Source organism: Bos indicus x Bos taurus, chromosome 5, assembly GCF_003369695.1.
Source record: "Bos indicus x Bos taurus breed Angus x Brahman F1 hybrid chromosome 5, Bos_hybrid_MaternalHap_v2.0, whole genome shotgun sequence".
NCBI classification, from domain to species: domain Eukaryota; kingdom Metazoa; phylum Chordata; class Mammalia; order Artiodactyla; family Bovidae; genus Bos; species Bos indicus x Bos taurus.
Window position 1 is genome coordinate 29,547,888 of NC_040080.1, and position 20,899 is coordinate 29,568,786.

Below are 20,899 nucleotides of genomic sequence, written 5' to 3' on the forward strand. Positions count from 1 at the left end.
AGCAGTCACATGTCTGTCAAGAAGAGTATGGATAAACAGATTTTAATACTCTTCAGCAAAAAACTCATAGATATATTTACTCATAAAAACTGTACTGTCTGAAATATGTTCTCTCAAAGTTTTTCCTCTTTTAAAATTTGGGTTTTTTTTTTTTTTAAGTGTAATCCTAAAAATAAAATTTTTTTTTTAATTTAAAAAAGTGTAATAGGCTCTCATCTGAATAAATTGTCTGAAGTATACAGATCAATTACAGTGTAATTTATATTGTACCACATGACTTAAAATAGAGCTCTTAAAAATGGACCACTATTGTAAAGCAATTATCCTTCAATAAAAAAAAAAAAAATGGACCATTGACTGGCACAACAGAAAAGTCTTTTGTTTGCTTTATAAAATTACTTGTAACGTAGCAGTCCAGCTCTTCACATTCTCAAATATACAATTCTCATAAATACACAGTTTCATAATATTTTGCCTTGATTCAGCTGCAGATCGTTTGGTTCTTAACCTATAGGGACCGTGAATGGTTGACCACTATCTGGTTTTAGTGGGAAAAATAAGATTTCATTTTTCTGTTGATACTTAGTTCATGTAACGTTAGTGAGCCCCATGAGAGTGATTTTTTTTTTTTCAATAAACCATCAAGATTTGATTAATTCCTTCCTTTACTTGTGTCCTCCAAGGACAAAAGTGGGCCTCTTCTGCTTAAACGAGACAACTATGATACAAGTGAACACATTTCTGTTAACTGACCACTAGCTTTTATTGTTATGTTAATGATTTTGTGTGTACAGCTGTGTGTTGTTTTCTAATTATAAAAGTAGTATGTATTCATTCTAGAGATTTTCAGAAATGCGAAAGAAAAGTTAACTTCAATTACCTATAGTTAACTTCTCTTAACATTGTTAGTAGATTCTTTACTGAGGTAGTGCGGTGTGATCAAAAGAGATTAAATGAAAATGAAGGACATTTAGGTAAATGACTACCTTTCGACAATAACTTTGCTAATCTGTGTGACAGGATTAGATTAAGGTACTTTCAGCCTCTGAAAATAATTGTAAATATTTCATGAAGAAGGAGAGCAACAACAGGAAAAGCAGAAACCCCAGCCATGATGCTGCTGAGCTATATGGATGTGAAGAAGTCCATTAACCCAGAAACTGCATTTCCTTTACCTTCTTGTCTTTACAGAGCTGTTGTGAAGATATATGACCCATTGAGTATTACTGAATTTTTATAATGTTTTAATGTCATCTGTTATAGTCAGTAGAACTTTACTTCTAAATCTAACCTTAAATTTGTCTGGTTAGCATCATTGCTGGCTTATAGATAAAATGACTAATGAAGGGTTATTATGTTTCCCTATCTCTTTTCAAACAATAAATTTGCATTCTAATTTTAAAAGTCTCAGAAACTGAATAAATCAGTGAGAGAGATGGTGTCATGTGAAGATGTTTTATAGAACTTACTACTCTTTTTACTTTTAGGTTCCCACTTTCCTGTTGGAGTAGTCCCTCCAAGAACAAAATCACCAACACCCGAATCTTCGACAATAGCCTCATATGTAACGTTAAGGAAAACTAAGAAGATGATGGATTCAAGAACGGTATTTAACTGTCCATTAATTTCTAGAAGGATTCTGAAACCTATTTATTGCCACATTTATGTACGTTTTAATTTTAGGGGGTTGTTTTGGAAATTTTTTTTGGCGCACCACGCAGCTTGCAGGATCTTAGTTCTCCAACCAGGAATCAAACCCATGCCCCCGGCAGTGGAAGTTCGGAGTGCTAACCACTAGACCACCAGGGAATTCCCATCAAAACTTTTTTTTTACATATTCTAAGAAAAAATTAGCAATCTTAATTTCTAAAATTACATTCAGGGAATTAGCACCTCAGGAAGCCCTGGTGGCGCGCAGCGGTACCATGCGCCACCAGGCATGGTGCCTGCCCTACAGGCGATGTGGGTTCAATGCGCCTGCCCATACAGGAGATGTGGGTTCAATGTGCCTGCCCATACAGGAGATGTGGGTTCAGTCCCTGGGTTGGAAGATCCCCTGGAGGAAGAAATGGCAACCCACTCCAGTATTCTTGCCTGGAGAATCCCATGAACAGAGGAGCCTGGCAGGCTACAGGCCATGAGGTCACAGAGTCAGATACGACTGAAGTGATTTAGCAGCCACACAGTTGGCACCTCAGAGGACAGGCCTAATTTAGGTTTTCTTTGCTCAGACTCCACATGAAGCCTTTAGTGACCAGTTTGTGGAATCTGTTCTCAGATAGCTGCTCCTTGACACCTCTAAGAATTTCCTTAAGAGAGTGATAAACACATTCTGTGGTCAGACAAGCTGATGGATTTACAAGCCAGCCTGAGTTTTCAGGGCCTTTCTGCTGTGGGAGACTTAGACTTTGCACCCACTCCAGTACTCTTGCCTGGAAAATCCCACGGACAGAGGAGCCTGGTGGGCTGCAGTCCATGGGGTCGCTAAGAGTTGGACACGACTGAGCGACTTCACTTTCACTTTTCACTTTCACACACTGGAGAAGGAAATGGCAACCCACTCCAGTGTTCTTGCCTGGAGAATCCCAGGGACGGGGGAGCCTGGTGGGCTGCCGTCTATGGGGTCGCACAGAGTCGGACACGACTGAAGTGACTTAGCAGCAGCAGCAGTCCTCTGGTTACAATGAGAAATGTGAATTAAGAATGAGAAGGAAATCCTCTATTTTTCACACTTTCATCTAAGATCCATTTAATTCAAACTGACTTTTCACCAGTCTAACCTTGGTCTTCTTGGGAAGATTCCCAGAGGATTTAACTCACTTCCCCAAGTACTCTTTAGAAATTTGGACTGCAAAAAGACTTTTACTTTTCACCTTTTTTTTAAACTTTTCATCTTTATAAATTCTATTTATTTGGTATGAGATAAAATGATAAGAAAAGACTGAAAAGTACAACAAATGATGATTATTCTTGAAAGATACTAAAGTACAAGTACAAAGTATATCCCCCAAATTCTGACAATACTTAACTTCTGCCCTGGGTTCTTTCCAAAACTCTAGCAACTCCACACCAACATCCTAGTCAGTCCTCAGCAGTTGAGTCCAGAGGGCACAAAACACCTATGCAGTCTCTTCTGTAGATCTTCAGTTCAGTTCAGTTCAGTTCAGTTGCTCAGTCGTGTCTGACTCTTTGCGACCCCGTGAACCGCAGCACACCAGGCCTTCCTGTCTGTCACCAATTCCCAGAGTTTACCCAAACTCTTGTCCATTGAGTCAATGATGCCATCTAACCATCTAATCCTCTGTCATCCCCTTCTCCTCATGTATTCAATCTTTCCCAGCATCAGGGTCTTTTCCAATGAGTCAGCTGTTCGCATCAGGTGGCCAAAGTATTGGACTTCCAGCTTCAACATCAGTCCTTCCAATGAACACCCAGGACTTATCTCCTTTAGGATGGACTGGTTGGATCTCCTCGCAGTCCAAGGGACTCTCAAGAGTCTTCTCCAACACCACAGTACATAAGCATCAATTCTTCGACACTCAGCTCTCTTCACAGTCCAACTCTCACATCCATACGTGACCACTGGAAAAACCGTAGCCTTGACTAGACGAATCTTTGTTGACAAAGTAATGTCTCTGCTTTTGAATATGCTATCTAGGTTGGTCGTAACTTTTCTTCCAAGGAGTACATGTCTTTTCATTTCATGGCTGCCATCACCATCTGCAGTGATTTTGGGCCTAAAAAAATGAAGTCAGGCACTGTTTCCACTGTTTCCTCGTCTGTTTCCCATGAAGTGATGGGACCAGATGCCATGATCTTAGTTTTCTGAATGTTGAGCTTTAAGCCAACTTTTTCACTCTCTTCTTTCACTTTCATCAAGAAGCTCTTTAGTTCTTCTTCACTTTCTTCCATAAGGGTGGTGTCATCTTCATGTCGGAGATTATTGATATTTCTCCCGGCAGTCTTGATTCCAGCTTGTGCTTCCTCCAGCCCAGTGTTTCTCATGATGTACTCTGAATATAAGTTAAATAAGCAGGGTGACAATATATAGCCTTGCCGTACTTCTTTTCCTATTTGGAATGAGTCTGTTGTTCCATGTTCAGTTCTAACTGTTGCTTCCTGACCTGCATACAGATTTCTCAAGAGGCAGATCAGGTGGTCTGGTATTCCCATCTCTTTCAGAATTTTCCACAGTTTATTGTGATCCACACAGTCAAAGGCTTTGGCATAGTCAATAAAGCAGAAATAGATGTTTTTCTGGAACTGTCTTGCTTTTTCGATGATCCAGCAAATGTTGGCAATTTGATCTCTTCCTCTGCCTTTTCTAAAACCAGCTTGAACATTGCAAGTTCACAGTTCATGTATTGCTGAAGCCTGGCTTGGAAAATTTTGAGCATTACTTTACGAGCGTAAGAGATGAGTGCAATTGTGCAGTAGTTTGATCATTCTTTGGCATTGCCTTTCTTCGGGATTAGAATGAAAACTGACCTTTCCGAGTCCTATGGCCACTGCTGAGTTTTCCAAATTTGCTGACATATTAAGTGCAGCACTTTCACAGCATCATCTTTCAGGATTTGAAACAGCTCAACTGGAATTCCATCACCTCCACTAGCTTTGTTCATAATGATGCTTCCTAAGGCCCACTTGATTTCACATTCTAGGATGTCTGGCTCTAGATGAGTGATCACACCATCATGATTAACTGGGTCATGAAATCTTTTTTGTACAGTTCTGTGTATTCTTGCTACGTCTTCTTAATATCTTCTGCTTCTGTCAGGTCCATACCCTTTCCGTCATTTATAGAGCCCATCTTTGCATGAAATATTCCCTTGGTGTCTCTGATTTTCTTGAAGAGTTCTCTAGTCTTTCCCATTCTGTTTCTTTGCATTGATCAATGAGGAAGGCTTTCTTATCTCTCCTTGCTATTCTTTGGAACTCTGCATTCAAATGGGTATATCTTTCCTTTTCTCCTTTTGTTTTTCGCTTCTTTTCTTTCCACAGCTATTTGTAAGTTCTCCCCAGACAGGCATTTTGCTTTTTTGCATTTCTTTTTCTTGGGGATGATCTTGATCCCTGTCTCCTGTACAATGTCACGAACCTGATTCCATAGTTCATCAGGCACTCTGTCGATCAGATCTAGTCCCTTAAATCTATTTCTCACTTCAACTGTATAATCGTAAGGGATTTGGTTTACGTCATACCTGAATGGTCTAGTGGTTTTTCCTACTTTCTTCAATTTCAATCTGAATTTGGCAATAAGGAGCTCATGATCTGAGCCACAGTTAGCTCCCCGTCTTGTTTTTGCTGACTGTATAGAGCTTCTCCATCTTTGGCTGCAAAGAATATAATCAGTCTTATTTCGGTGTTGACCATCTGGTGATGTCCATACATGTTTAATCTCTAAAGTTTCTGTTATATCAAATAAGCTAAAATTTCCTTTTGACAGTTATTGGTGTACTTAGTAAGAAAGTGAGAAGTAAAAACTGGTTGTTTAATGTGACTGATGTTTTTAAACCGTTCAGTAAACCATAAAAGTGAACCATGTATATGCATATATATATACTTATATAAAATATAGCCATCTGATTTATAGAAAATAAATTCTTCCTTAGTTTTATTATTGCTCATAAACTAAGAATGTCTTCTCTACCAGTCTTTTCACAGTGAAAAAAAAAAAAGTGTGACTTGAAACATTACATTTTTTACTGTAATAACAAAAATTACTGAGGGACTTCCCTGGTGGTCCAGTGGTTAAGACTTCACTCTCCCAGTGTAGGGGGCCCAGGTTTGTTCCTGGTCAGAGAACTAGAACCCACATCCCATAATGAAAATCTTGTGCAACATAGGGAAAAAAAAATTACTGATATTTAGAAGCTATGCCTCTTTTTTCTCCTAATTTGAGTTTTATACAATTTCCCATTTTAGCACTGTGAGGTAGGGTCACTTCAGAGCTGCCATACCATTTGGTATTTTGTTTTAAACAAGCAAATATCTTCCTTAAGTTCCTCTTTTCTCCCCTTCCTCCTACCTCCCACCTCTCTCGCTCTCCATCACTGATCATGCATTAGTGTACTCGTAATCTGCCTTTCTGGTGTTATGTAAATGACATCTAAACCTGCCACTTTTGGTTTTGCCAACAAAATTAATGCATTTTAAAACACTTTTTTTTTTTAAATTAAAAATATTAGGTTTATTTTTGTGCTGCATCTTCATTGCTTCTTTTTTCAAGGGCTTTTCTCTAGTTGTGGTGATCGGGAGCTTCTCCTCAGTGTGGTGTGTGGGCTCTTTGTTGTGGTGCCTCTCTTGTTGTGGAGCACGGGTTGTACGGCCTGCACGCTTCAGTAGTTGCAGCTCGAGGACTTTAGAGCAAGGACTTTTGTGGCACAGTTGTTCTGTGGCATGTGGGATCTTGCCAGACCAGGGACTGAACCATGTCCCCTGCATTAGTATGCAGGTTCATATCCACTGTGCCACCACGGAAGTCCATTTTAAACGTTTTTTTATTTTAACATACTTTTACCCTGTATTCAGGATTCATCTGTTTATTTTTAATTTAAAGGAACGACCAAGAAGTGCAGTGGAGCAGCTCTGTTTAGCTGAAAGCACTCGACCTAGGATGACTGTGGAAGAGCAAATGGAAAGAATCAGGAGGCATCAACAAGCATGCTTAAGGGAAAAGAAAAAAGGATTAAACCTTATTGGTGCTTTAGACCAGTCACCCTTACCAAGTCCTTCAAATTTAAGGGATAATCCATTCAGGATTACCCAGGTATTTATATCAGTTGTTTTTACTCATTCTTGTGGGTAAATCTAATATCAGTTGAATCTTAGAATCATAGAGTTACATGGTAGATGGGTTTTTAAATATTGGCAACATAGATAGTTATATTATTTAACTCTTATGATATGCGAAGACGGCTTGGTAAAATGGAAATAGCCCTGGATTCAAAAAAACCTGGGCTAAATTACTTGTTGACTGCCCTCCTATTGCTTGTAAACTTAATCTCCTCTACTATAAATCAGTAAAGACATAACCTGTTCTGTATATGTCACAGAAATACTAAGAAGATAAAATTTGCTTTCAACAAATGTAAAATTTCCATGTAAGATAGTCCCCAATTCCCCTCCCAATAAAATGTGCAATACTCTGTATCCTAATTTAGCATGACCTAAATTGTAGCCGGGGAGAGCTTTGGAATAAAAGTTGTAGTATGCAGCACATTTTAACTTCAGTCTTATGAAGAGACACCATTCCATCTCTTATTATTTGTTTGTTGGTTATCCTGATTCATAAATCAGAGCAGACTAGTGAACCTTTCCAGAGGCTTCAGTTGGTCGATCCCTGTTTATTGATGTGGAATAACTGAAAGTGCCTCCCCATCACCATGGAAATCTCTTAGCATAGTTGGAGAGCAGGCATTTCTAGGAGAGGTTAACAGTTGAGTAACTGTACATTCTACACATTACCAAATAGACGATTAACATATATAAGATGCTACTGTTGTTTCTCATAAGGAAACTTTGCAAATGAAGGGCCAACTTAAAAAAAAAATTAGCAGGTACTATCTGGAAACTACACATACCTGTATAGTATGAATCTAAAATACTGTCTATCTGTTGAACAGGCTCGAAGAAAGGATGATAACTCTAAGGAACTGGACACTGTCATCAGAGAAAATGACATGAAGCCAAACCATGATACTCCTGCCACAGACACTGTTCAACTAAAAGAAGCTGAACCTCAAAATACGGATTTCAGCGGAGAGGTAGCAAGATTATTTTAGGACACATATTCCAAAGGGATAGATTTTTTAAGATGAAATCAGGTGGGAAGGTTGAAGATAGTTTTGTGTGGCTTTCTGTCACAGAGGATGCTGATCTCAGTGAAATGATAGGTTTCATGTAATTCGATCAATACATTCAGCCACGTCAAAAACTGGGTTAACTGAAAACTTAAAACATGATCAGTTGAGGCTGGAATAAATTACCATTACCCCAATTAAAGAATCTTTAATCCCAAAGCAGCCAGCTAATGGCAGTGCACTTTTTGTCCTTCTGATGTAGGAAAGGATGTCACTATTTTTAATATACTTGATTCTAAAATATATTTCAGTAAATATTTGATATGGTATAGTATTTAATAAACTTTTATTTGGGAATCATTCTAGATAATTCACTCATATAGCAAATATGGTAAAAAATAATCATTTGAAAAAGCAAATTTTTCCTTCTTCCGTAGTTTAAAAAAACTGAAAATGTTTTTTCTGAAACACTTTTCACACCTGAGCCAAATGGAGTGAATTCTGAGGAAGTGATGGATAAAGAAGGAGACAAAAAAGAGGTGCCTGAACATGTGCCATACAGGTAATAATTAGAGAAAACAAACAAGCAAACAAAGGGATCATTCATTAAATTAAATTCACCTGCTTAAAAATGGTAACTTTCATGGTTAGAGGTCTTAGATGCCACTCCCGTAATATCTTACAAGCTGTAGGATCTTAAGCAAGTTACATAACCTTAAATTCGAGTATCTCACCTGTAAAAATGAGGGTAATAGTAGTAACCATCTCACAAGTGTGTTTTAAGGATTAAATAAGAAAATAAATGTGCAGCACTTAACTCTGTGCTAAACACCTAGGAAGTGATTTTAGCTTTTTATTTTATAATTGAGTATAGCCGATTAACAGTATTGTGATAATTTCAGGTGGACAGCAATGGGACTCAGCCAGACATATATGTGTATCCATTCTCCCCCAGACTCTCCTCCCATCCAAGCTGCCACATAACATTGAGCAGAGTTCCCTGTGCTATTCAGTAGTACTTTGTTGGTAATCCATTTTAAATATAGCAGTGTGTACATATTGATCTCAAACTTCCTAACTATCTCGAGGCACACAAGCTGTAGCAAAGTAAGCACCTTACCATTGTCTGTATAATGACAGACGTTGATCAGCTGTCTAAGCTGTCTGATAAGCATTCCAAAAATTATAGTGATTTTCTGTTTATTTTTTAATTGTATTTGTTAACTAGCCTTTTAAAATGCATCTCCTCAATCTCACCCTCCATAAAAACATTCTCAGTGCTAGAAAAGAGAAATACTGTGATTTCATGTAATAGGAGTGCCTTATCTCTGAAATGAATAGCAAAAGTGAATCTGGGGTCTTTTAGTTTGTGTTTTGTTTTATTTACTTATTTATTTTTGGCTGCACTAGATCTTCATTGCTGCTCTGGGGCGGGCTCTAGCTGCTTTGAGCAGGGCTCCTCTCTGTTGCGGTGCTCGGGCTTCTCACTGCAGTGACTTCTCTCGTTAGGGAGCACAGGTTCTAGGCTTGTGGGCTCAGCAGTTGTGGTACACAGCTTAGTTGCCCCGAGGCATGTGGGATCTCCCTGGATCAGGAATTGAACCCATGTCTCCTGCATTAGCAGGCAGGTTCTTCACCACTGAGCCAGCAGGGAAGCCTTGGGGTGGTGTGTTTTAGATTAGACATTAAGGGACTTGTCAGGCAAATATAATCAGACTTTGTTTGGATCCTGATTTAAACAGGTAACTCTTAAGATGATGTTATAAAGCAGTTGAGATCATTTGAACACTGATTGGGTATCTGATGGTATTTACAGATTGAGTGATAGGTCCTTAATCTGGTTGAAAATAATTTGGGGAGGAGCAGGCTGAGGGCTTAGAATGAAACAAAATTGACAAAATGTGGATTTAAAAAAAACTTTGAGCAAAATGTTAGCAGTTATGAAATATAGATGGCTGCATTGTTTCTGTAAAGATTTTTCATAACAGTTGGAAGAAAAAAATTGCATTCTAATGTAACAAATTTGGGGGGCTTCCCTGGCAATTCAGTGGTTAAGACTCTACACTTTCAAAACAGGGGACGTGGGTTCAGTCCCTGGTTGGGAAACTGGGATTCCACACACTCTGCAGCCAAAATAATAATAATAATAAAAATAGATTTAAAAATAACAAATTTTAAAATATATTTCTATTTTCATTAGCCCTCAAGAGGAGTCACAGATCCCAAATCATAAACCAGAAGGCCCCCCTGCAGAAGATACAAAGGATGATATTCATGAGCAGGAAGAAAACGTTCTTTCTTATGAACTAACTCCTGAGGCTTCTAGAGGAAATCAGACAATGGCAGGTAGATATTACACGTTTCCTAGTTTTCTCACCGGTGCTTCCTCTGAACCTCTGAATTTATTTGCTGTGTGGACACTCTAGCAAGGGAGCCACTCGGGAACATCAGCTGCAGACTGAGAGGTATTTGCCTTCCCACACCTGCATGGTCAGGAAGACTGCTGCTACTCAGGATCCAGGGCCAGTCCTGTCTCAGCAATTAGAGCTGCCCTCTCTCTCCAACTTGGATGTCACTTCCTTCGTTTGTTTTTTTGATCTTAACCTTAACATATACCTTAAACTTTTTTCTAAGAAGATCTTTTACAACTTGGAAATTCTACCTATTTCTCTGACATTGCATTCCCAGAGTATTCATAAACCTCTCCCCCTCTGGGAACTGTGGAAGATTGAAAATCTAAACTATTAATAGTAGAATGGATTTACTTAGCTCCTACCATAATCCACATCTGGGTTTTTCTGATAGTAAAGGATCATGAACTGTATAGCATGTAAAAAAATACATTTTTGTCTATGCTGTTCTTTTATACTTTCTGGATTCTTCAAAATATTTTTTATGATTTTTGGCAAGGGTAGGGCATAGGACAATCATACCACTAGTATAAATCATCAGCTTTCCTTCTCATAGTCCATAAGCAAAATCTATTTCCTTTCTCCACCTCCCACCCCCCACCCCTAGTCTTTTTGCAGAATGGTAAGCACAATGAAATTCAATTACCTAGGACTGTTCTTAAGAGCATTTTCTGTATCTTATATACCTGTAACATGGAAATGTATATTATCAGCCATGTTCCTTTGTAACCAGTGTGAAGCACTGTATTTTCCTTGTCTCTTATCACTTTCAAGGCAATGTGCATGGGCATTCTCATTTTTTACAAAAAATTATCATTGGTCACATCAGGTTATTCATACAGCAGGTCTGGGTTAAAGGGTGTGTATGTGTGTGTGTGCGCGTGCGCACACGCGCTCAGGCCTGTCCCACTCTTTGCAACCCCTAGCAGACTAGGCTCCTCTGTCCATGGGATTTTCCAGGCAAGAATACTGCAGTGGGTTACCATTTCCTACTCCAGGAGTCTTCCTGACCCAGGGATTGAATCTTGGGTCTCTTGCACTGGTAGGCGGATTTTTTACCACTGTGCCACCAGAGAAGCCCAAAGGGCTATGTGGATATATTTAAACCCCAGCACTTAAACCATCTGTAATATTTAGCTGCGTGGAACTAGAAAAGCCTTTTAAAGTGAGAAAGTGTTAAGTCACTAAAGACACCTGAAAATTAACCTTGAAACAAAAAAATTAAAAAGAGAATTCTTAATTTTTTCCAGTTTCACTGCAATATAATTGGCATATAACATTATATAAGTTTAAGGTGTACAAGGAAGAAGAATTTTTAAACAGTCTTCAAGAGACATTTCATCCTGAATAATTAGCTGTCAGAATAGCCAAAACGCAGAAGCCAAATGCAGCTAATAATTCCTTCCCGGAACATGTTCTTATCGTGCTGGGACCACAGCATCAGAATTTTCAGCTCCAGAGGTGTTTCCGCGGCTTTGACCTTGTCCCATTTTCTCGGTGTGTTCTAGCGCAAAGCCTGCCTCCGTCTCCCGACTCCTCCGCGTCACCCGTCCCGTCCGCGCAGCCGCAGCTCACGGAAGGCTCACACTTCATGTGTGTGTAGTCTCACAACAAGTACGTCATTTCCTTTCGATTCTGTGGTTTACCGTTAAAGGTTTCAACTTGACTTTTATTCCTCTGTTGTTTGAGTGACCAAAACCTGCAATGAATTGTGTCCTGTGTATTAGTGATAGTTGGCAGAGCAAGTAGACCAAGAACTTAAACCATGGGCAATAAAGCTTTCCAACATCGGCCCTTCAGTGATGCGCTCCGTGACCACATTTTCTCCTGTCTCTTCTTTCATTGTCTGTAAAAACACCCCAACTGGGAGGGAAGGGCCTGTGCCAGGACAGGCCCCCTGGTGTTTTGCAGCTGTGTTCCCAGCTCATGGTTCTTTCCATAGTCGGGTCTCGGAATTCTGTTCAAGTCATTACATTTTGATCCAGAAATGTTTTTTACAGTCAGGGTGATGTATCTTACATATTGAGAGTTTGCTAATTATTTTTAAGGATAAAGAGGTTGTCATGGTACAGCCAACTAGATATGGAATCTAAAATCTTTTAAGATCCATCAGAAATTATTTCTGAATACTTTTAAGTCAGTAAAGTAGTTATCTAAAAGCCACTAGTGGGGACAGGGAGAAGGGCCCTTTCTCAACCAGTATTTCTTTGACCACAATTTAGAAATGAGAATAATTTTCTAAGGTCCTTTTTTTTTTTTTTCTTTCTTAATTTTATGCCTTTATTTTTGGCTGTGCTCGAACTTTGTTGCTGTTCGGGGTTTTCTCTAGTTGCAGCAAGTGGAGTCTACTCTGTAGTTGCGGTGCATCGACTTCTCGTTGCGGTGGCTTCTCTTGTCCCAGAGCATAGGCTCTAGGGCACACAGGCTCCAGTAGTTGGAGTGCCCAGGCTCTAAGAGTTCAGGCTCAATAGTTGTGGTGCTCAGGCTTAGCTGTTCTCACAGCATGTGGGATCTTCCTGGATGAGGGATCTAACCCATGTCTCGTGCATTGCAGGTGGAGTCTTTACCCATAAGCCACCAGGGAAGCTCCCTGAAGTCTTACTTTTAAACTTTATCAACAATTGGTACATTTTACATCAATTTTGTACTTACATACTTTATTTTTCAGAAAAGCTGTGAGGTATAGAGTCAGCATTTTATACCTTTTTCTGCACTTTTTTTTCTCTCCGTATCTGCCAGATCTTCTAATGTTTAGTGCCTTAGGATTACCACCTATTTCTGTTAAACAGTTAAAGCTATGAAAACACCTACAGATTTTTTGAGCATAATTATAAACATGTTCTTTGATTTTTGGATTCTCAAAATAAATGACTACAGACACTAACTTGACTCAGTTTTTTATCCAGTAGTGCTCACATTTTCTAGGATCTACTTCCATTCACACCTTTTTTGGTAGAAGCTGTAACCTATGTCCCTTTTTTTCAGCCAGAGGATTTATTTTTAACTGAAGGCAATGGCACCCCACTCCAGGACTCTTGCCTGGAAAATCCCATGGACGGAGGAGCCTGGTGGGCTGCAGTCCATGGGGTTGCTAAGAGTCGGACACGACTGAGCGACTTCCCTTTCACTTTTCACTTTCATGCATTGGAGAAGGAAATGGCAACCCGCTCCAGTGTTCTTGCCTGGAGAATCCAAGGGACGGGGGAGCCTGGTGGGCTGCCGTCTCTGGGGTCGCACAGAGTCAGACACGACTGAATCGACTTAGCAGCAGCGGCAGCAGTCTTGTATCTATAACTTTTATTTGAGATCATGTCTGTCTGGAGCCCAGAAGAGGCTTGCTTTGTTGTCATTTGGATCTCTGCAGGATTGTCGTCCTTTCTGGGGTTATAAACCCCATATTTGTTACAGTCTTACCTGTGTCTTTGCTCTATTACTCATACATTTAAACTTTAAATACATTCAGAAGTGGCAGTTGCCACTAGTGACAGAATAACACCAAACACAGGGATAATAAACATTATGTGCCCTTGATGCCTCCTGTGCAAAAAATTGATCAATGGCCTCTGTCTGTCTTGGTGGGAACATGTACTCTAAGAGCTACTCTCATTATCTTTTGGTTCAGTAAACAAGTTACAACTCACTGTACTCAGACCATTATGACAGTTAGGCATGTTCACAGTTAAAACTCGAATACATGGCCAGGTTCCTTAAGTTGTTATTATTGGATTTTGTTTTGTTTTGCTTTTGTCCCAAGAACCATTGGCATTACCTGCTGGCATGAGATCCAGGGTTTGCTGGATATTTTCTAACCTTGTGGCGTGCAGCCATCGCAGTCAACCAGTGGCATTCACGCTTGCGTCATTTTACAGTCCATCTTCTCGTTGTGCGTGTGTCATTTTTCTGAACTTTTTTGGGCAAGACTTAGGGAGGTTTCACACAAGACAGACACACCACTATGTAGGCAGCTTAATATAATACTACATATTTTAGTAAAGTCATGCAGATCTCTGCTCATTTTGTCAATCTTTTGGATTCAGCCAGAAGTTTGGGTCCTTTTTTCCATCTGAATTGCAATTTAACTGCATTATGTTTCTTTGCTTTGTCAATTAAGCTTATGGAAATGAAGAGAAGATGTCCTTCAATGGTTATTATGTTTTAGAATTTTCATGGCCATGCTTGTCAGGTCTTTTGTTAGAGAATGTCACCCTCAGTTACTTTAGGAAAGGGTCATTCATTAACTTTGCAGATGTCAAAGTAATTTTCCTTCTCTGTATTTTTCAGCTATACTGACTTCTGTTGAAACCATTCAGAGCTGAGGACATGGACCTTTGGCAATGTGAGAAGATATTGTACAGTATATTTTAAATCTATGAAATTCATAGTTCTGATGCTTTTGGCCACAGAGCATCGTTTTATCACTTCTGGAAAATGTTTATTCCAAAACAGCTTTAATGGCCCATATGTACACTCAAGATTCTGTAATGTAATCTCAAGGTTATTACTCTGACACCAGCTTGCTGCTATGATTTCAAAGCACATAAGTAAAGGTGCTTTTTAGTGTGCAGTCTACAGCCAGAGCTTACATAGTTACTGATCTCCAGGTTTTGATGTTTCTAAAGTCTGGGTGGATTTATATTTCTTTTCACTTTTCAGTACAGAAAATTTAGTTATTATTTCCAGTGAAGCTTGTTTTCCTTTTTTTTTCTTCCTTCTTCCTCCCATTTCAGCTACTGCAATGCTTTGTTTCACACTTAATTTGTAAAAATTTTATATATATATTTAAAATGTGCCATTTTATTATTGCTAAGTGAAGTATGTCTCGTTTCCTGCTATAATTATTTCTCAGTCAGATTGCATTGTCAGCAGTTACTGCCACACTCTTGTCAGCTTAAACACAAATGTTACCGCTTACTTTTTCTTAAAAAGCAATTTAAAATGTAGGTATTTTGAAGTACTGGGCTTCTACTTCATTGGACTAGATGTGTACAGCAATAAGCAGGTTTTCAAATCCAGTACTTAGTTTGTGTACAAATGTAATTATGTTCATTGTGTATATATTATACAATGAGCACACGTAATGTAAGTATTAAAGGCTACTTACTATTGTTTAAATGCAAATGTTCATATCTCATTTCTTTTTTATCATGTTAAATAAATGTTGATGTTCTTAAATGACTTGTGTTAGAATTTTTGCTCTTCCCATGTGAAATGGAAAGTCTGAGACTTTAAGAGACTTCTCAATGAAAAAGTAGTCTGTTAATCTCATTGCAGACAGCACCAAAACAGAACTGTGTCTGTCGTCCAACTCAGCTCTCCCATGTGGAAGCTGAGAAACTTGAAGCTCAGAGAGAGAAACTGACTTGGCCACAATCGCTTTACACTTAATGACAAAATCTGCACCAGAATAAAGTTTCTCTGACCTTTCAACACCAGTGGGCAAACTTAGTTTTGTCAAGTCTTCTGTACCTACTTCCTCTTTCCGTTGGTTTTGGTGTCATAGAAAGTAGCTTCTAGCATCTGTAATCTCGTTCTACTTAGGGGATTGGACTTGGGGTGGGGGCAGGGGCAGCCAGTTACTTCTCTGACCTGGGTAACGAGAAACCGTTCATCATCATAAGCAGGACCCTCCAAGATCGTTTTCTCTTACAACACATTCTCTGCAGATGTTCACGCTCTTCAGAATCAATTACATTTCCTTCCCTGTATAACCTTTTGTTCAGGCTATATATTGTTCCCAGAGTACAAGGAAATGTGATGCTTTGGGATTCCTATATAACACAGTTGAAACTAAATCGGTGCTGGTCAGTCTTTTTTTTTCATTCTATGTTAAAACAGATTTAATTTAAAATGCACATGTATAAGAATTTATCCAAACAGAAATACACAAAATGAAGTGCAAATAGATACAGTCTGTAATGTAGGAGGTGAACGAAAAGAGAGGTAAAAACGAGAGAAGAATGTATAGCTCTGTCTGTCCATATAAACATGATTACATGTGTCACCTTTTTCTGAAGATGGCTTCTCAAAAGAAATAGTCAACAGATGAAGATTTCCCTTTAGTCATGATACAGAGATTGTTGTCAAGTTTTTATGGGTATGTTGAGGTTGAAAGTTGATGTTATTCTTTGGGTTTTGTTTGGGTATTTTTGTGCCGTTTGTCTTTATGTTTGACTGGTGTGTGTGGTATGTTACTTTTAATTTACTCTAAGCACATTTTTTGAACTATTGTAAGAAGGAAAAAATGTCCTATCCTGGAATATGTGGATGCTAGGAAGAATTTGAAGAAACCAGTATAAAGTAGTTGTAACTCTTCATTCTGGCTTTCAACGTTTCAGAAAGCCAAATGAAAATCATATATTTACAAACAGTGTGTCAACACAGGTATTTGTTACAGGATATAGTAGAGGGACTATTAATATGCTTTAAAAACTTGTACTATATCAGTACTCTCTATCCAACCTAAAGCTCACCTTTCCCAACTTTCCCTTCTTATAGGAGAGGTACATAGAGAGTTCAGGAAGTCCCAAGGCTCGTGGTAAGGAGGGCAGAGAGACTGGTAAGGCCATTACACCAATTTGGGGGCATAGGGGTTACCGTAAGGGCCACTGCTCAGCCATGGAAGTAAGCTTTAGAGTTCAGTGCATGTCTAGTTGGGTTGGTTTCTCAGTCATCACATCCATGTACCTCACCCATCCCCGGTGATTTGACAGTTGACAGCCATAGGGTGGTTGAAAAGTAAACAGGTTGGGAATTCCTTGGTTGTCTGGTGGGTCAGATTCCAAGCTTCCATCGCAGAGGGCAACAGGTTTAATCTTTGGTCAAAGGGAAAAAAAAAGAAACAGATAACCATAGACAAGAGATCTGCAAATTTCTCTGGTTCAATACCCTCAAAAGTTTTTCACTTTTAATATTTAGCTTAGCTGCATCAGGTCTTAATTGTGGCACCTGGGATCTTCCATCTTCATGGCAGCATGCAGGATCTTCCCGGTTTTTTTAGTGGCAGCATGTGAACTCTTTAGTTGTGGCATGTGGGATCTAGTTCCCTGACCAGGGATCCAACCCAGACTCCCTGCACTGGAAGTACAGAGCCTTAGCCACTGAATCACCAGGGAATTCCCCTACAAAAGTAGTTTTAATAATCATGTACCCCTTTGTACATTTAAAATTTGATATCCACAATTTTTCATAAGTTAGAATGGTTAAAAAGAATGCAGTTTCTAGCATGCTGTAAATATTAACTTTTAAAATAAACCTGTTACCTCAATTTTTATAAATGTACCCAACAGAGTCTACATGCTATTTTGGTACATATATCTTCCATTTTTAAAGATACAAACCAGCCTTTTAATTTTTTTGTTTTTGTTTTTTTGGCTGTGCCACACAGCTTATAGGATCTTAGTTCTTTGACCAGAGATTGAACTTGGACCACAGCAGTGAAAGCCCCGAGTCCTAACCACTGGACCTCCAGGGAATTCCCACAGCTAATATTAATCAAGGGCTAACTTTATCTAACTTTACAGTTTCTAAATTTAGTAGGGCTCTATTACTCATTATCTTGTTTGAGCAGTGTTTTTAGACTGGGCCACAGTTTATCATGTATCAGAATCACCTGAAAAGCTTGTTAAAACACAAATTGCTGAGCCCCATCCCTAAAATTTCTTATTCTGTCTGTCCGGAGTGTGATCCAAAAATGTGAATTCTAATTCTCAACAGTTTTCCAGGTGATACTGATGCCTGTGCTCCAGAGACCACACCTTGAGAACTTCCGATATAGAACAAGGCTCTGTGTTGTTCACTGAGTTTTTGTTTTTGTGTTCATTGAGTTTTTGTGTTGTTCGTTGAGTTACATGTGGTGGTAAAAAGGGGCTTCAGGATAAATTCAGTTTTTATTTATGAAGGTGTGCCTCAGTCAGTTCAGTTCAGTCGCTCAGTCGTATCCGACTCTTTGCAACCCCATGAATCGCAGCACGCCAGGCCTCCCTGTCCATCACCATCTTCCGGAGTTCACTCAAACTCACGTCCGTCGAGTCTGTGATGCCATCTAGCCATCTCATCCTCTGTTGTCCCCTTTTCCTCCTGCCCCCAATCCCTCCCAGCATCAGAGTCTTTTCCAATGAGTCAGCTCTTCGCATGGGGTGGCTAAAGTACTGGAGTTTCAGCTTTAGCATCATTCCTTCCAAAGAACACCCAGGGCTGATCTCCTTCAGAATGGACTGGTTGGATCTCCTTGCAGTCCAAAGGACTCTCAAGAGTCTTCTCCAACACCACAGTTCAAAAGCATCAATTCTTGAGCGCTCAGCCTTCTTCACAGTCCAACTCTCACATCCATACATGACCACTGGAAAAACCATAGCCTTGACTAGATGGACCTTTGTTGGCAAAGTAATGTCTCTGCTTTTCAATATGCTATCTAGGTTGGTAATAACTTTCCTTCCAAGAAGGTGTGCATAGAGTGTGGCAAAACTAAAATGTAACAACTTAGAGATGTTCTATCCCTAGGCCCAAAGGGGTAATGGAAGAAGCAGATAGAACCCATAGAAGAGAGTCATTTGAAAGAAGCCTTACTCTGAGAAACCAAGCCAGCTTCAGTGAATGCACCTGCAAAGATGAGGTAGAGCAAGAAATTTCCGATGGCTCTGTCTTATTGCCAGGGTTCCCACTGGCTGAACCCAGTGAGATTCGGAGGTCACAAAGTTGTGTTGGGTGTGGCTGGGAACTCCTGAGGGTTTCCTGGACCTTCTCAGAAGATCTTTGCAGTCAAAGCTGCTTTCATAATAACACTAGGATTGTTGTTCAGTCGCTGTCATGTCCAACTCCTTGTGACCCCACAGACTGCAGCACACAGGCTTCCCTATCCTTCACTGTGTCCTGCAGTTTGCTCAAACTCATGTCCATTATTTCGGTGATGCCATCCAACCATCTCATTCTCTGACGCCCCTGACTAAGATGGTATTTGCCTTTTTCCACTTTCATTCTCTCAGTAGTGAATAGTGGTGTTTTCCAAAGGCTGTCTTGTGATACTTCAGCAGCTTGAGTGCAGAAGGAAATGTGAAAATCCACCTATCTTCTGTTAATCCTGATAGAAAAGGGCATTATAATGCAAAGCAATTTTTTAAATTAAAAAGTGTTTATGTTAACATGTAGTGGGTTTATTACTGTAATTTTTGATGAACAAGTAAATATTTCAAACATGTTTCAGCTTTATAATCTATTGCCATTAATTCCGATAAGATGTAAGTCACGAAACAAGCTATGTAGAGTCCTTGATAGTTGTTTAATATGTGAGAATTGTGAGACCCAAAAGTTTGAGAACCCCTTATATTGTCCCTCTGTACTCATATAGAAAGGATGTGGGAGCTGGCTCTTAAAGAAGGCTGAGTGCTGAAGAACTGATGCTTTTGAACTGTGGTGCTGGAGAAGATCGGAGAAGGCAATGGCACCCCACTCCAGTACTTTTGCCTAGAAAATCCCATGGACAGAGGAGCCTGGTAGGCTGCAGTCCGTGGGGTCGCTAGAGTCGGACATGACTGAGCGACTTCACTTTCAGTTTTCACTTTCATGCATTGGAGAAGGAAATGGCAACCCACTCCAGTGTTCTTGCCTGGAGAATCCCAGGGATGGGGGAGCCTGGTGGGCTGCTGTCTCTGGGGTCGCATAGAGTCGGACACGACTGAAGCGACTTAGCAGCAGCAGCAGCTGGAGAAAACTCTTGAGAATCCTTGGACTGCAAGGAGATCAAACCAGTCAATCCCAAAGGAAATCAATCCTGAATTGGAAGGACTGATGCTGAAGCTGAAGTTCCAATACTTTGGGCCACCTGATGCGAAGATCAGATTCATTGGAAAAGACCCTGATCCTGTGAAATATTGGAGTTAAAAGGAGAAGAGGGCAGTGGAAGATGAGATAGTTAGATAGCATCACCGACTCATGAAAATGAATCTGAGCAAAGTCTGGGAGACAGCGAAGGACAGAGGAGCCTGGTGAGCTGCAGTCCATGGGGTTGCAAACAGTTGGACACAACTTAGTGACTGAACAAAAAACAACATATAGTCCATAGAAGTCAGCCTCCTGTCACAGGGGATAAGTTGAAAACTTCTAATAGGGGAAGGAGATACCAGCCCATCTTTCCAAGGACGATGCTTCTTGCAGTCAATACTTACAAATCATCACCAGTCTGCTTCTTGAACTGGAAGCCTCAGTGTCTATGAGTCATCCAGAGCCTGTGAGTCCCTCTTGGGCCCTGCGGGCTACAAATCATTAATGAAAAATGACTCAGAAAGCTGGCATCCAGACATACAAAGGTGTAAAAAGGCTGAGAATTTTTACTTTAGCTCTCATACCCAATTCATACTTTCTTATTCTCATTAGCCTTGGGTGATTACAAAAACATAGTTAAAATATTCAAACAGGACTTTCCTGGTAGTCCAGTGGTTAAGACTTCACCCTCCAGGGGGTTCAGGGTTTGATCCCTAGTTGGGGAACTAAGATTTCACATGCTGTGCAATGCAACTAAAAAAATAATAGTAAGTAAAATATAATTCTGTTAAATTTTTAAAAAATATTTTTTTGTAAATATAGACATGTTATTCCACGACAACATGGAGTAGCAACCATGAAAGAATCCATGACATGATCTACCCAAATGATATTTGCTAAATGTGATTTCTGCACAGACATTTGTGTCAC

General features: G+C 39.7%; 1 protein-coding gene across 16 annotated transcripts in view; it reads left to right on the plus strand.

Annotated features, from left to right (window-relative positions):
- PLEKHA5 (pleckstrin homology domain containing A5) overlaps nt 1–15,388 on the plus strand; it is a 262,286-nt gene extending 246,898 nt beyond the window's left edge. For 14 of the 16 annotated variants that reach the window (XM_027541455.1, XM_027541457.1, XM_027541467.1 and 11 more), the window contains 7 exons: nt 1,488–1,606; nt 6,560–6,769; nt 7,626–7,766; nt 8,240–8,364; nt 10,003–10,148; nt 11,722–11,827; nt 14,495–15,388. In XM_027541455.1, the coding sequence (XP_027397256.1) occupies nt 1,488–1,606; nt 6,560–6,769; nt 7,626–7,766; nt 8,240–8,364; nt 10,003–10,148; nt 11,722–11,816 (836 nt within the window). In that variant the 3' untranslated portion in view covers nt 11,817–11,827; nt 14,495–15,388. The remainder of the gene's footprint in view (nt 1–1,487; nt 1,607–6,559; nt 6,770–7,625; nt 7,767–8,239; nt 8,365–10,002; nt 10,149–11,721; nt 11,828–14,494) is intronic. The other 2 variants (XM_027541466.1, XM_027541453.1) reach the window with 1 other exon arrangement.
- Nucleotides 15,389–20,899: the final 5,511 nt, after the last annotated feature.